General features: G+C 47.6%; 1 protein-coding gene across 1 annotated transcript in view; it reads left to right on the forward strand.

The window, feature by feature from the left end:
- Window positions 1-16,106, forward strand: part of BRINP2 (BMP/retinoic acid inducible neural specific 2) — a 106,900-nt gene that overhangs the window by 55,411 nt on the left and 35,383 nt on the right. The window contains exon 2 of the mRNA XM_032838741.1: window positions 2,235-2,581. Within this exon, the coding sequence (XP_032694632.1) occupies window positions 2,313-2,581 (269 nt within the window). The 5' untranslated portion in view covers window positions 2,235-2,312. The remainder of the gene's footprint in view (window positions 1-2,234; window positions 2,582-16,106) is intronic.

Below are 16,106 nucleotides of genomic sequence, written 5' to 3' on the forward strand. Positions count from 1 at the left end.
ACCCACCCTGTGCAAGACTGACTCCTTTTAGTTTATATCACGTTCCCCCTGATTTAAAAGTAATACATTGCTTGTTATAAAACACTTGGGGATTTTTCTTCCTTCTCTGATTTTGTTTTTTATATTTAACTTTTTAATCCATCTGGAACTAATTTCCCAATATGATGTTTAAAATATTCCATCCCCTACCCAATTAGTCTGAAATGTTTTTATATATCTGTGTATATTCTAAGTTCTTGTTTATAATAAGCTCTATTTTGAGCTATCTGTTCTACACCATTGATCTGTCTGTCCAATTTGTGTGCCAGCAGCACCTGTTTTAATGATCAGAATTTTATAATACGTTCTCGGACGCAGTAGGGCAGGTGTGACCTGATTATTCTTCTTCTAGGCATCTCTCTTGACCAGCTCACAAAACAAGGGTCTGTCTTGCTGCTGCCCCAGATCCTTAGGGAGCTCAGCCTTCTTTGGCCAAGACCTGGTTATGGAGGCACATCTAGGTTCGTACTGCACTCCTGCGTCTTCCGAGCTCAGCTCCACTGAATCCCAGTGAGAAGGAAACTGATAACAATCCTGCTCTCTCACAAATTGACTGTGAGAATTAACTGGGGCAGTGTCTAAGAATCACCCAGCACATGGTAGGTGGTCAGTCCCTCCTAGCTGGAGTGGTCCTGCCACTCCTAGCTGGAGTGACTCTGAAGGTGTAGATGCTCATGCTTGTGTCCCTTCATCTTTATGAGCAGGGACCACAACTCTTTTGAAAGCACAAATACTGAGGCTCGGGTGTCTCGCCTCTGGCCAGCCTCTAGCTAAGAGTATCCAGCATTAATGTGGACCCTCCTCTGAGCAGCTTCTTCAGGACTCACACTGGCCCAAGGGAATTTTGTTGAACAGGAGCCATTAAAGAGTACACTGGGGGCACTGGGAGGGGGTGTGATTCAAATACTGAAGCCCACTTGGCCTGCCCTTATGGGACCCTGGAAAGTGCCAGAGAATTAACACCCCTTGCTTCATCCCCAGAGAGCCTATCTTTGGTTTTGGTGGCCAGAGAAAGTCCTCAAAGCCACAAATTGCAGGCCCTGGGGCTGGAAGTCATTCTAGCACATTCTAGCACTGAAGTGGTGTCGGGGAGGAGAGCTAGGCGAGACTCTGACAGCATGTGCTGTTAAAGGTCAAAGGAATGGATGCAACGTAAGGACCCCCACAGTCTGAGTCAGTCCCCTGCGCCTGTCCAGAGTTTTATAAGATGACTCGTTATTCTTAGGCAAAGGGCACGCACTGGAAAACAAAGCCCTATGAGGAGTCACAAGGCAGCTAAGAGTTTTGAAGGCCAGAATCTGCTTTCTTGGCACCTTCCCTTCTACTCAGAGAAGACGGGGCATATACTCACTCACTCCTTCAAAAGGGTCTCTAAAGGCCTGCTGTGTGCTGTCGGGAACTAGGCTAGAAGGAGACCCAGCCCTGCCTTCAGGGAGCGCTCATGTCTCGCGGAGAGATGGAGCGACAGGTGTCGTGTATCCACAGATCTGCTCTCCGCTGCTGCTGCTGGGCCATCTGGCTTCCCGGTCTAACTCCATTCCTCCGTGGCCTTCTGTTAAAGAAGGGATCCGCTCTTGGAAACTGGAAGGAGTCTTGGATATTACGTAGTCAAGCCTCTTTGTTCTTTATCAGAGAAAAGTGAACCCAGAGAAGGGAGGGGATTAGCTCCAGTTTACACAGCTTCATACCCGTGATGGGACCCCACTATTTCTCTGCCCCACAATCTGAAAAGTGGGGTCACTGTTCACCTTCCCTCCAGCTTCTAGAGGCCGCTCGCACTCTGCGGGGCTATTACTGACACATAGTGCACATTGTGAGAGAGGAAGACGGAAGCGGCAGATGGTGTTAAGTCAACATGGGAAACACAGAAGCCATGTGCTGTAAAGGTTGGTCAGATGACCACAGTTCCAAATTCTGGTTTCCTCCCTTAAAAGCCGCCTGAACTTCGGCCACCTTCCTCCTCTCCCCTCAACCCCACCTTCCCATCTGCAAAACGGTGACCGTGGCCTGTCCTCGAGGATCGTTTTCCGAACGCAAGAAAATCTGCATCAGGCCCAGGGCCCAGAACGCAGAGGTGGTGGTGGCGCCCGGGCTTTCTAGAAGGGGCCCTGCCCCGTGCCGTCCGACGCGCGGGGGCCGCGGGGCTCAGGAAGGCCAGGGTGCTCCCCTGACGTCTCGGTGTTGGCCTTTTCCAGTTCCAGGAGCCCTGGAGGAGCGGCACCGAGCGGGAGAGCGTGGCGAGAGAATGAAGAAGCCAACCGGCCGGGAGAAGCATGAGGTGGCAGTGCGGCACTCGGTTTAGAGGGCTCGGGCCGGCGGCGGCCCCATGGGCAACCCTGCTGGCGCTGGGCCTCCCGGGCTGGGTGCTGGCGGTCTCGGCCACGGCCGCCGCGGCGCTCCCCGAGCAGCATGCCTCCCCCGCCGGCCAGCCGCCCCTGGACTGGCTCCTCAGCGACCGCGGCCCGTTCCACCGCGCGCAGGAGTACGCAGACTTCGTGGAGCGCTTCCGGCAGGGCTTCACCACCAGGTACAGGATCTACAGGTGAGTGCGGCCGGCGGGCGGGGGGGGGGCCGCTTGCAACCGGCGCGGGGCTCGCGGGCTGAGCCCACTCCTGCGCCCCCAGACTGAACTAGGAGAGCGGGCGGGGGAGAACCAGCCTCCCATGTTGGTTTTTAAAAAAAGAAAGAAGAAAACACACACAAGCTGGAAAACCTGCTGATGCCTCCTGGGGAACATAGCAAAAGGGTTTCTATTTATAGGTTGTGCTGCTTATAAATTGAGGACAAATCAGGCGGCATGGAGTCAGCGTGGGGCCCGTGCTGCCGCAGGAGGTCAGAGTCAAATGCTGGGGCCGGGTTTTAACTAATGGGTTAGATACTTTTATGAGTTGTAATTACCTAGACATGCAAATGAAGGAAGGGCAGCTCCAGCTCCTGCCTGGGAGGTCTGGGGAGACCTGCAGGTTCCCGGGGCAAGCCTGCCTTGACCCTCGGCCCCACCACAGCCTCAGCTGGCCTTGCTGGTGGAAGAGGGCTGGCTCTTCTTGGCCCTTTAGACCTATCCTTGGGAGCATCAGGGCTGAAAGACATGAGATGGGCCAGGTCCATGTGATGAGGGCGAAAACCAGGCACATATTCCTGGCTTCGGGACCAGCACTTCAAAAGGAGGTTTCTAGAAATCCTCACCTGTGTGACCCCGAGAACCTCAGGGCTCCCAGGTGTGCGTCTCTGCAGAAAACTTTCCCTTTCATCCCTCTGCCTACTTGTCCTCTTGTCATGGCTCTCTTGTCCTCTTCACCTTGCCCGTGGTCGTCAGACAACCCTAGGAGCATGGCTGAAATTGTTCCTTTTATCAAAGGCATTTATTTTCCAATTACAAATGAGTTTCTAACGCCACAAAAAGAGAGAAAACACACACACAAAAAGCACAGAGAAGAAATAAAACCAGAAAAATCACTGTGCCAAAAGGTTAACAATAGCAGCCTGAAGTTGCCAAAGGATGAACGATGGACATACTGAACATATTGAAGTTTGGGGCCCTCTTGTTTTACGTGCCTATGTACACCAGCTCCTTTAATCCTTACAACAGCCCTATGCTGGAAGAACAATTATTACCCGCTTTCCACACATGAGCTCAATGAGGTCCAGAGAAGTTAAGGAACTTGCAGAAGGGCACATGGCTTGCGAAGAGTGGAGCCAGGATTAGCTTCCAAGTCATCAGACTCCAGAGTCTGGGTTCTTAAAATATATTTAGAGACAATGTTTTTGTTGTTTCTGAGAGTTTTTTAAAACTTCTGCAATAACCGTGCAGTCTGTTTAGGGTAGTGTAGTGTCTTAGAAATAAGGTTTTAGGCTTTTCATCACTGGAAGACCCCCCAGTGGTAGGAGCAGCCATTTACAGAGGCAGTTCTCCTGGTACCTGATTTCCACACACACGGGAGCAGACAGAGGGACAAGGTCAGATGCCTGTGGGGCCGGTAAAGTCCTGCTCTCAGGAGCAACCCACCCAGCTCTCCTTTCAGACCATTTCTCTTCCACCATGCTTGGATCTAGTTTGGTCTTGGAAGAGCTTGCCATGCACACTCTGCTTCTTGTTCTTCTGGTTCTTGCCATCCTCCAAAGACTACAGAAGAAATTCGCTAGAGCCCCTGAGGCAGGATGCCTCCAGCTCAGGCTGGGGGAGGCCGAGCTAACACCTGCTCCAGGGAAGCTGAAGGAGCAAAAGAGGTTGACTCGACTTTCAGTAAATGCATAAGAAACTGGACATCCAGGTCATTCAGAATGATGCTTCCCTTTTTTAAAGAACGTCTCTTCTTTAAGAGAGAAAATCTACCCTAGAATATATTTAAGCAGCAAATCCCTCTAGTCCAGGAAAACAAGATTTAATTTACCTTCGACTTTTCAGTTCATCCCAATTTTTAGAAGCACTGTTATCACCAAATATATATGTATCTATTTTAAGTATATTGGGACTGAAATGTCAGATCGGGGATCCCAACACCACCATCCACTTTGAAGGGCTATAGGAACCAGAGGGAATAAACCATCACATCTCCTCTCCCTCAGTAGATTTTTCTTCTCGTGGTGTCCCAGCCCCAACCCGGCAGCCCCTGAATGCCTGGGCGGCAGAGTTGGCCCATGCGGAGTTTCTGTAATCACTTCTGTACCATCAGCCGTTCTATCCATTGGTAATGGCTTCCTGATCATTTACGGTGACAAGCGCTTACACTGTGCTGTTCTCTTTCTCTGAGGTCAGTTATTGCATTGAACCTGCACTTGGGGAAACAGTAACCAGTCATTCTGACAGGAATGCAACCTTCTGATATGTGACCCTTTGGTGGGGCGAAGAGAGAGTGGTCACACACTGCTGCTCCAGAAGCATTCTGGGAGTTTCGCCTTGAGTTGTTAAGCAAAATGGTGGATCCATGGCTACCGTTGTAGGGTTCTATGTTATCCCTGCGGGAATTCATTTTTATTCCTTCCGCTTTTGACTCTAGTAGCAGTTCTCTTTGGCAAATTCAAGACCTTGCTGACTCTGACGAAAGTGGTCACGGAAAACGGGCAAAATATACATTGAGGGTCATCCCCAATGACCAGAAGGACATTTTGTCTAGAAGGGCACAAGGAGGAAAAGCATACAGAAAACAGCCCTGGGTTTTGAGCAATCAGTCTTTCATTCTTTTTTTTTTTTTTAAGATTTTATTTATTTATTTGTCAGAGCTCAAGAGAGAGTGAGCACAGGCAGACAGAATGGCAGGCAGAGGCAGAGGGAGAATCAGGCTCCCTGCTGAGAAAGGAGCCCAGTGTGGGACTCGATCCCAGGATGCTGGGATCATGATTTAAGCTGAAGGCAGCCGCTTAACCAACTGAGCCACTCAGGTGTCCCTTTCATTCATTCCTTTAAGAAAGCTTTCTGTATATACAATTCAGATGGTGTCCACCTACACCTTCCATAGAAGAAAGGAGATAAACTGTAGTGGGGGAAGAATAAGGACTTTCCCGTGGGGCAGAAGCACATGAGCTCTCTCCCACAGCAGGAGAGAGTCTCTCCTCTTCTTGGGTGTGAATAGATCATAACTAGCAAATGGCAAGGTTGTACTTAACAAGGTTCTGCTCAACAGCTCAGAATCCCACCCGTTCTTACTTGGATATCAGAGTGTGCTCTTAACTTTGGAAAGAGAACTGGTTATTCTAGAGAAACTTTGGCCTCTAACTCTGGGCTCTGGGAGATTGTTGCTCTGTCCATTTCAAGTTTATATTCCTGAAGGCTCAGGTGCTTCAGAGTGAAGGTTCTGAAGCCAGATGGCCTGGGTTCAAATCCTGGAGCTGCAGCTTACTAGCTACATATTGTTGGGCAATTTTTGCTTTGTTCCCCAATGTCCTTACTTATAAAATCGGGAAAATAATAGTTGCCTACCTATTGGGGTGATGTGACAATGAAATTAGTTAATTGATGTTAAGCACCTAGAACAATGTTTAATAGATATTATCTATTATTGGATCGTCCTCAACAAATATTAACCATCAAAAGAATGGTATTGAGATGAGAACCATGGGTGCTATCTTTGTGATAATGTCTGCTGAGGGCGTCACACCAACAAGGAGAAGAAAATCATTCTCTTGCTTTCCTTTTCAAAGTATATTAATCTTTACCCCTCAATCGAGTTCTCTTTGGAAGAGGAAACCAAAGGATGAAGGGATCCTCTGTGGGGCATACACTGGTCACCACGGGTAAAAATCTTTCTTCTAAAGTCAGGGATTGCTAACAGAGCAGGCCTTCCTTAGGACATCCTCCAGATGCCAGTCCCAGCCAGCTCCCTTTCCTGGGGGATAAAACAGACCATCTCAGGATGGCACTATTACGAGAAGAAAGACAATATGCACTCTAGTTAAGCCTTTCTAAATAACAGGATGGGCTTGGCTATCACGCCCAGCTTTGGGCAAGCTTTTAAATTCCATTTGCCAACCTCTCACCATGTCCTCAAGTCCTGTTAGACCAAGATTGGGGAAATCAGCCCACTTCTCAGACCCTGTCTCTTCACCATCGTAAGAGCTTTAAGGGAAGATCTTTTGTCTCCAATTCCATTTGTGACCTCAATGCTCCCTCCTTTGCTTGACTCCATAGCCCCCACTAGGACAAACACTTAAGTGCTCAACCTCTCCCAGCAGCACTGGGAAGCAGATGGGGGCTATCAGGGCCCAAGACAGTGAGACGGACTTGTTCAAGGTCAGAGAGTTAGCCACTCACAGCCAGAAATAGCACTCAGGGCTCCTGACTTCGAGTCTCCTCATTACTCTAGACCATGCCACTTCCCTCTGACTGGTAAGTGCATCTTCATCATACCACGCAAGCTAATCAGGCACCTAAATTGAGCTGATGCAAATGTAAATATGGTTTCTTGAAACACTCTAGCGGTAATGTTCCATTCTCTCCTTGCTACAAATCAAAGTAATGAGCAGTCTGGGTTTTTTTTATTTCTTTTTGTATTAAAGCTTTAATAGAGAGATAATCATGGGATTGGAAAAAATCCAAGCCACTATGATGAAACGCTTGAAACTCGGAAAGAATAAATTAAAATTAAGAGAGAAAAGTTAGAAATCATACAGAACAATGAGCATAATATGGTGGTTGGGAGAAAAGCAAAGCTAGGTGTAATTCCAAATTATTGATCTTAGTCATTATTACCCCCATTTCTATCTGCTGTGCTTTTTTAGAAAGGGAAGGTCTAGGGATACATTAGAAGCCTTTTGGGAGGAAAACAAACAAAAATGAAATTAAATAGGTATCTTCCTTGACAAAAAAGGATATTATATTTTGATCATATAATGAGCAAATGTTGCCACTTTTGAGAACCAGAGTAGGACAAAACTGAAAAACAAGAGAGTGGAGTGATACCCAGAGGCTGGTACCATTGAGGCAGGCATGTGTTTTAGCCGGTGCATCTGGAAACTTCTAATAGGGCGAGCAGGGATAGAATCAGATGATGTAAATGAGGGCGGTTAGGGCAAAAGAAACTTCCAGCAACAGGCACCGGAGAAAATACAAGAAAATACAATCTTTGTGCAGTTCATTAGGATGAAAAGTAAGATTTGGCAACAGCTTACATGTGAGAGAAGGGAGAAACAGGACAACCAAATATTTGATCCATACTTCTCCAAGCCTGGTTGGTGCACCAGCAGCATCTGCGTGCCTTGAGAACTCGTACTCATTGCAGGAGCCTGGGGCCTTACCCCAGACCCCCAGAATCGCAGTCTGTGTTCTACCAAGGGCCCCAGGTAAAGAGTATGACATGAAAGCTTGAGAAGTGCCCTTGCTGTTTACACTAAGTGCTTGGGAGGCGGAAAGGAGAGCAGGGTGGACCAGGGTGGAGAAGGACAGAAGGCAGCATCCCCCATGATGCATTGCAAGGAGTGGGGCTCTTTCTAGGGGATGTTATAAATGACATAGAGTCGTAGTCAAGGGAGGTGAAATTCAGGAATTACTAGCGCCAAGGCACATGAACTCCTGAGGATAGATCCAGCTGCTGGGAGAAAAGTTTACAAGCAGAAAAGGCTGGAGGGCCTAGAACCAGCCTGTGGGGGCCTCCCGGGAGAGGGAGAGGTGAGGAATGGATAGCAGCTGTGGAAGCACTCACACAGGAGGAGCTCCAGACCTGACTGAGCAGCCGAACCATGTTTTGTGGACTAACAAATACCGATTTGGATAAACAGTGAACCCTGGGAGAGGCACCATCTCCAATTAAGAGATCACAATCCACATAAATAAGTGGCAACCAAAGAGAACCTGAGTCCGCCTGGGTAAATCCCCGCGATTGCCTAAGCGCGCAGCACAGCAACCGAGGTAGCTGCTCAGCGTCAGACCGCAGGGGAAGCCCTGACTCCCGAGGAGGGGTGAGGTGGGGGGTTGGCCCCGGCAGGAAGGAGGGGAGCTCTCCCAGAGAAACGGCCTCACCCAAGGGAACCGCTTGATCTCCAAACTTCTCACTGGATCTATATTTGGACAACGAGGGAGTTCCGTCGGGTTGGAAGGAGGTAAGCGAATGGTGTACAAACTAGGGGAAAAAAAGAACACAAATTAGAGCAAAATCAGAGGCAGGTGGCAATGAGGAGCCTGTGGTTCTGGTCACGGGCACTGTTTCTCCAACCGCAGGTGAGGAGGTAGGAGGGGGACACAGCAACACGTTGAGAACTTACTTTGACCACGAGTTTGGTGCTGGCTGAATGTGAGGACCCCTGAGCAGAGTGTCTGTGTGAGTGCTCAGCTGGTGAGAAGATGGTGAGCTGTGCTGGGAGGCCCAAGAAAGCCACTGGGTTTTTTGTTGTTGTTGTTTTGTTTGTTTTTTAAGATTTTATTTATGTGACAGAGATCACAAGTAGGCAGAGAGGCAGGTCGGGGGGAGGGGAGCAGGCTCCCTGCTGAGCAGAGAGCCTGATGTGGGGCTCCATCCCAGGACCCTGAGATCATGACTTGAGCCACCCAGGAGCCCTGAAAGCCACTGGTTTATGCTGAAAATCCAGCATTGTTCATGCTTAAAAATCAGATACAGGGTAGACTTACCACACTGTGTTTTTTGCTCACTTGGTCTTCTTACAAGTATTTATGGAGAGTCTCCTGCATGCATTGCATGATTCTAGGCACTATGGCAAGCTACAAAAGAGAGAAAACAGGGTTCCGCTGATTTCTAGGAGTTCGGCGGCCCCATTTGAGTGACCGTTCGCACGCCGGAAAACAACTTGGACTGTAGCATCTCAAACGCCAGGGAGAAGGCATTTGGTACCTTCTCCATGACTGATGGACAGATTTGGCCCACGGATGCCATGTCAGAATGAATTCTCAGGATGCCAGTTTCACACAGGGCAAAATGACTCTTGCCTCAGATTTTCTTATGTCCATGGGAGTGATATCCAGGTTGTCCGCCCCGGCTTGAAACAGGATTACAAAGATGGCCTGTGAAGAGACAATGTAAAAATTCAAAACGTGCAAGAAATGGAGGGAAAATCCAGGATGGCCAAGGGGAGGAAAGCAAGATCAGTTCTGTTTTCAGATGAGATTTAATAGCAAGATCTTGAGTCAGTCGGGCAGAGAAAAGGAGGATTAATTTTTGCTTCCAGAAATAATTAATTTTATTCATGAATGAATTGCTACTTAGAGCCCTGCCCATGTAGAGACGAGGGAGGTAGGCTTCAGCTAGAAACCATCACGACACAGAGATGCAGGCAGACGGGGACACTGGCTGGTCATGTGGTCTTTTCCTTTTCCTTTTTTCTCCTCAAGAGAAGAGCTTTTTCTGGGTCAGGGATTCTCTTTTTTTTTTTTCTTTATTCCGCTTCTGCCACATTTATCCCACCTCAGGGCTTCCCACATCTCCCACAAGAAAATTATTTCAGTCCGTGTTGCTGAGAACAGTGAGTGGCACGTGGCGGGCATCTCTTCATTCAGCATATTTATGGTGCACGTGAGCGTGTGGGCCTCTCCACGAGTGCTGAGGGCACAGCGGGGGAGGACACGTGGCCCACGCCTGGAGGGCTCTGCCGTCCAGGTGGACTCCCTGGAGGGGGTGTTTGGAGGCCGGGAGGTGTGTGACGCAGTACAGGGGCCTCCTGGGAGGTTTGGTTCCCACACCAAACATCTATCTCCTCCTCCAAGACAGAAGCAGGTGAGCACACTCCCCAGGCGCTGGGGGCGAGGAGAACACATGTATTACCATCAAGCTGGGCGAGAGATGAAGTTATGGACCTGAGTCACAGACAGGATCTGTCTCCCCACAGTCCATCCCTGGCTCAAATTAGAGACAAATGGGAGGCTGCGGGTGTGCTCAACCGACTGGCCCAATCCTAAGTGAAGCCTGTAGAGAAGGTAGGCCTGGCAGGTGGTCTCTTGGGGAGCTCCACCAGGGCTAACTGGGAGGAGGGGGAGGCTCTCCAAGGGACGGTCCACTGCAGGGCACTGGGTGTCTGGAACTTTCAGTGAGCAGGGGTCTCAACTCGGCATCGAACACACAGCATCAGAGCGTGGACCACCGGACAGCCGGCTCTTACCAACCTCGATGATTTCCCTGTGGGACCAAGGGAGCAGGGGCAAAGAAAAGAGGTGATTCTGAGAGGGCAGATACATTGGCCCAAATGTCTCTTTAGTTTGGGAAAGAAAGCACAGTATTCCCTCTACTATGAAGTATTAGTAAAATTAATAATACCTCTCTGTTGAGGGTTCATTACGTGCCCCACATTTGGCTAAGTAATATATATCATATATGTATGATTGAGATATATATATATATATATAGTATATAGACATACTGCAATTATCATAATGAGAAACCTACAAGGGAGGTGCTCTCTGTGTACATGTATGACAGATGGAGACACTGAATTTTAGAGGATGTCCTACAGCTGGTAAGAGGAAGAGCCAGCACTCAGCCCATACAATAGAGGATCGGACTATGAAATGCTTATTGAATCAAATACATAATTTGAGCCCAAGATTCCTAACCAGCGTCCAGTTGTAGCCACCTGTGCTCTCTGCCCCTCCTGCTCTCCTTCTGGCATGCCAGCAGGTCTTTGGGACTCAGAAGAAGGGCCTCAGGGGGGCTCCGCGGGGCTCCTCTCACTCAGAGATCCCGTAGTCCTCCGTTTCCACCGTTCTCCATCTGCGCTTGGGCTCTGGGGAACCCTAAGTGGGAGGAAGCTACAGATGAATCTTCCTGAAACAATTCACCCCCAGCAAATTCTGTTTGTGTCGGCTTTACACTATCGGTATATTTCTATAAGGGTGGCAGTGTAAATTAAATTTCTGTAAACCGAATCCTCTACTAGAGGGACACTTAATGCTATCCCAAAATGCAGTATCTTATTTCTTTGCCTGGCAATGGCTTATAAAAATTCAGTGTTAAGTCAGTCTGTAGCTCCTGACTTTAGGATCACATGGCTACTGATTCATAAGCACACATACCCTTGGAAGTGTCTTCTGTTTCAAGGGATAGTTTCAGAAAGCCAGAAGAACCCTTTGGGGATGCAAATCACCTCTGCTTATTAGGATGGTTTGTCAATTTGCAGTGCCATGTGCCAACATGGGTGGCATAGGCTTTGGGTCACTCTTCCTTCCCTTTGCGTCCACAGCACACCACAGGAGCAGATGGAACATGGGGCTGGGGTTCCCTGACCAGTCGTGGGATTTGCGGGTATATGTGTGGGTAGATTAGGGCTGTTACTCCCGGGGCGTGGTTTGGGGAAGATGAAGGAGTCTTTCCCCTCTGTACTTGTTTAATGCTCCCCGGTTCTGCCTCTGTGCCACGCTCCTCCCTGAGCCCAGAAATGTGCCTCTTTCTCCCTCCCACTGCAAAGAACAGTCAAGCTCTGAAGTCACCATGAGTCAGGGTGAGCAAAAGTCTCACTGGCCACACAGGAGGCTCTGGTGGGAGAAAAATGAGGTAGACAGACCCTGCACCGCACCAAGCCCTTCATTACCAGCCCTGGGGCCTGGGAGAATTCTCATTGTCCTTGTGCGCAGGAGAGCCTGTGCCTTACCTGGGGACCAGCTAGTGACGGAGGAGGGACAGGAAGGAGGACTCTTGGGGGACCGAGTTCTCCCGGATCCACGGAAGCCTGTAAACACCCTCGTGGGATGATCCTTCACCATGGTTGGTCTCCTAGTACCACAATCAACTGTACACCCAGTAAACCAGCCTGTGCCCTGCTGATTCTGTGTATGTTCTAGGCTGTGAGTCTGGTCAAGATGGAGAGGAAGGGAGGCTGTGGTCATCCCTGAATGTCCGCCTCCATCGTCTGGGAACTCAGGCTCAAAGGGAACTTGGTAGGAGAAACGTTAGCTGTTGGGACGCCTGGGTGGTACAGTCTGTTGAGCGTCTGACTCGGGTTTGGCTCAGGTCGTGATCTCAGGGTTGGGAAATTGAGCCTCACATCAGGCTCTGTGCTGACTGTAGAGTCTGCTTGAGATTTCCTCTCCATCTACCTCTGCCTGCCCCTGCCCCCCCGCACTCTCTCTTGCTCTCTAAAATAAATATATATATATATTTATTTTATTTATTTATTTATTTATTTATTTTATTTCTTTATTATTTATATATATATATATATATATGTATATATGTATTTTTTTTTTTAAAGAAGGGAAGAGGAAACATGGCTGTAGAGGCTGATAATACATATTTTGCCTTCTGTTTCCACCAAGTAGTGCAGCGTCCATGTTGGTGCCTGCAGGTCAGGAGACCAAGTCTGGGAACTACAGATTCTGTGGTCCTCCTGGGATACAGGACCAAAGCTTTCAGGGGAATGACTGGAGAAGGCTCAAGGGCACGGGCTGGCAGAATGGTACCCATGATGTTCTAATCTGTGGATTAGAAGGAAACTTGAAAATCACCTGTTCCCTAGACAAATCCCCACGGAGGTGGTCAACCAGCCTTGACTTGAGCACTTCCAGTGCTGCCTGTTCACTGAAGCCGATTTCCAGGCAATAGCTCCAAACACTAGCATGACCCTCGGACGCTGAATCAGTCCTTCTTCCCATAATTCCACTTATTGGTCCTGACTCTGCTTTCTCTTATTTCTTGACAATAAGTCTACATGCCTCTTGTTCATGATAGGTCTTTAGATACTTGGAGAGCATTATTCTGCCTGACTTTTAAGACTTGTTGGCACTGTGTGACTTCTCTCCGGAAGTTCTCTCCCTCTTCCCCTCCTTCACGTTGTAGCTCTCAAACCGTCCTTGTTTTTTTAGCCTAATGCTTCTTTTTCTATCTTTCTGCTTAAGGAAAATATCACAAATTTACTTTGTCATAAGATTTTCTTCCAATTCTGGCTCCCAGGGAGCTAGCTTGCCATGCTCCTCTTCCAAAACACTCAAGGCTTTTGTCACGGAACGGGATTAGTGTAACATTCTGGACTTTTCTCAGATCAGGCATTTTCCTCCTACACTTGTCACGTTCTAGGCAGCTCTCAAAGGTTAGTGATGGTGGTTCTAGGTCACAGGCCTTCCTCAGAAGATGTCGTGTCTGTGCTCTGGAACTGAAGCCCCATTGCTTCAAGAAAAGTTGGAAATATGTGCTGGGCTTACAGTGGATGAATACAATTTTTTTTAAAAGGTTTTACTTATTTAATTGACACAGAGAGACAGCTAGAGAGGGAATACAAGCAGAGGGGGTGGGAGAGGGAGAAGCAGGCCTCCCGCTGAGCAGGGAGTCGGATGTAGGGCTTGATCCCAGGACTCTGGGATGATGACCTGAGCTAAAGGCAGACCCTTAATGACTGAGCCACCCAGGTGCCCCTGAATACAGGTTTTTCAGTCAAGTTAAAAGTAGGAGTAAAAATTCCTAACCTTTTCTTCAGCTTTTCAAGGCACTGGATCCACCTCCCATTTAATTTGATTTTGGCCACTTAGATTTCATTTCTAATTTCATTTCTGTGGTAAAATCATAGCTACCAGACCACTAACTCCTGTCTCTTCCCCAGCCTCTCCCCCCATTTGAGTTGTGGCTTCCATCTCAGAGTGGTCTTTCAAAGATAGCCTCTGCTCTCATCCCCTGGCTTCACTATTTACCACCGTTCTTTCCTCTCTTCTCCAGTCCAACCTGCCTGAGATCCTCCTTGGGTCCCTCTGTGCCCAAAGGATAAAACCTGAATGCATTTTCTTGGCATGAATGTACATTTCTTCCTGTTATCTTTTGTTCCAGTCTCCCTAAACATCTCCAGATTCACCCAGATTAGGTTGCATGTGTCTTTCCATGTCCCGCTCCCACGTCCTGCATGGCTCCTTCCATTTTCTCTGCCCACCAAGCTCCTACTCACCTTTCAACCCACTTAAATATCCACTCTTTCTGAAGACTTCTGTGGCTCCTGCAAGAGAGTTGGTTCTTTCTACATATGGTTCACATTTCTGCTACAGAACTTATTTTGTGTATTTATTTACTTACTCTGACCTCCTTCAAGCAAAGAACATGTTTTATTTCATCTTTTTATCTCCAGTTCCCAGTACGATGTCTGCCACACGTTAAGGCTATAATAAGGGAATGAAACCCCTCCATGTGAGTAGGATGTTCTGGGACTGAATTAGATGGAAGGAGAGAACAAGTGGTTGAGGCTTCAGCCTCTAGAATCTTACTGTAAAGGTTTAAATTGCAGTTCTGCTACTTCTAGCTGTGGGAACTTGAGCAAGTTATTTTGCAACTGAGTTTCAGTTTTCTCATCAGTAAAATGGGTAGGATAATAGGGCTTTCTTTATGGGAACTCTTTGGCAATCACTAAAATCCCGATTTGGTTTATCTCAAGATAAGTGCATTATTCTTATGAGGGGGTCTCCTGAGAATTAATATGGAACACAGTAGAGGGGGAAATCTTGGGAAGAGGGAAGAAGAGAAAACGCAGAGTTTAATTGAGAAAGAGGAAAGAAAGCAGGAGCAGACCTACTCTATCAAATTCCTCCTGCAGTCTCCAGACATTAATCAAATTTATCACTTAAAATCCACATTCCGCTCTCCCTAACTATAGCCTGAGTTAATCTATTCATTGATTTTATAGTTATAGATAGTTCAAAGTAAATCCTTCACAGTGACAGGTGCTTTTCCCTTAGAGCAGGACTCACACACTACGATTCTACAGCATAAAAACCAAAGGCTCAAAACTAACACCATCTCCATCTAGACTCAGAAGGCAAGAAAAAGAGACCCCATATGGGAATGTTACTGAGCTGAGGAGAAATGGGAGCATGGATGCTTGACTACATAGACAATAAAATCAGGTAATTGAAAGAGCCCCTTATCAAGATAGGCAATAAAATCAAGAGTGAAGATTTTTTTTTTTTGCCAGGCTGGAATAGGAGATTGACACGATCGAGGTATTAGAGTGGGCTAACTGCTGGAACAAACAGTCCCCAAATCTCAGTGACTTAGTACAAGTTTATTTAATTATTTGCTTATTGCTCATGTCTGGTGCAATTTATGAGCTAGTTAAAAGGAGATTGCTTCATGAAGTGATTCGAGACCAGGACTCCGTCCATCTAGTCATACTCTGTCATCATGCAGGGTCTCGGCATCCTCCTCTGGGTCCTGGTGGACAAGGAAAGAGAGCGAGTATGAGAGAGTTCATGGGAGGTCTCCTGGGCTGGGGCAGGGTTCACCTCCTGCTGGCCAGAACCCAGTCATGTGACTGCATTTAAATGCGGAGGAAGCTGGGGAAATTTGTGTATCTGTGAGCCCAAGGGGAAGGTAGAAATAGCTTAAAGAATGCTTTCCAAGTCTCCACCAAGAGGGATGGAATGCAAGAAGTGGTGAAGTCCAAAGCCCCAGATTTAAGTCCAAAATGCCAATTTCACCAATATAGGATATAGATGGTCCGACTCAGCAATTAAAAACAAAAAGCTAGGGTTGGAAAAAATGGAGGAAGGGTGGGAGTCTGGTTGACTATGAGATTACGGTTAGCCAAGAATATCTTTGTCTTCAAAAAAAAAAAAGAATGCTATTGTGTCAACTATACTTTAATAAAACAAGTGAAAGGATTTAAATAAATTTACTATGTAAATACTAAAACAAAAGGAATGCAATATTCAGGTGTATTAA

Source organism: Lontra canadensis, unplaced genomic scaffold (genome assembly GCF_010015895.1).
Source record: "Lontra canadensis isolate GAN:19392208 unplaced genomic scaffold, GSC_riverotter_1.0 scaffold106, whole genome shotgun sequence".
NCBI lineage: Eukaryota > Metazoa > Chordata > Mammalia > Carnivora > Mustelidae > Lontra > Lontra canadensis.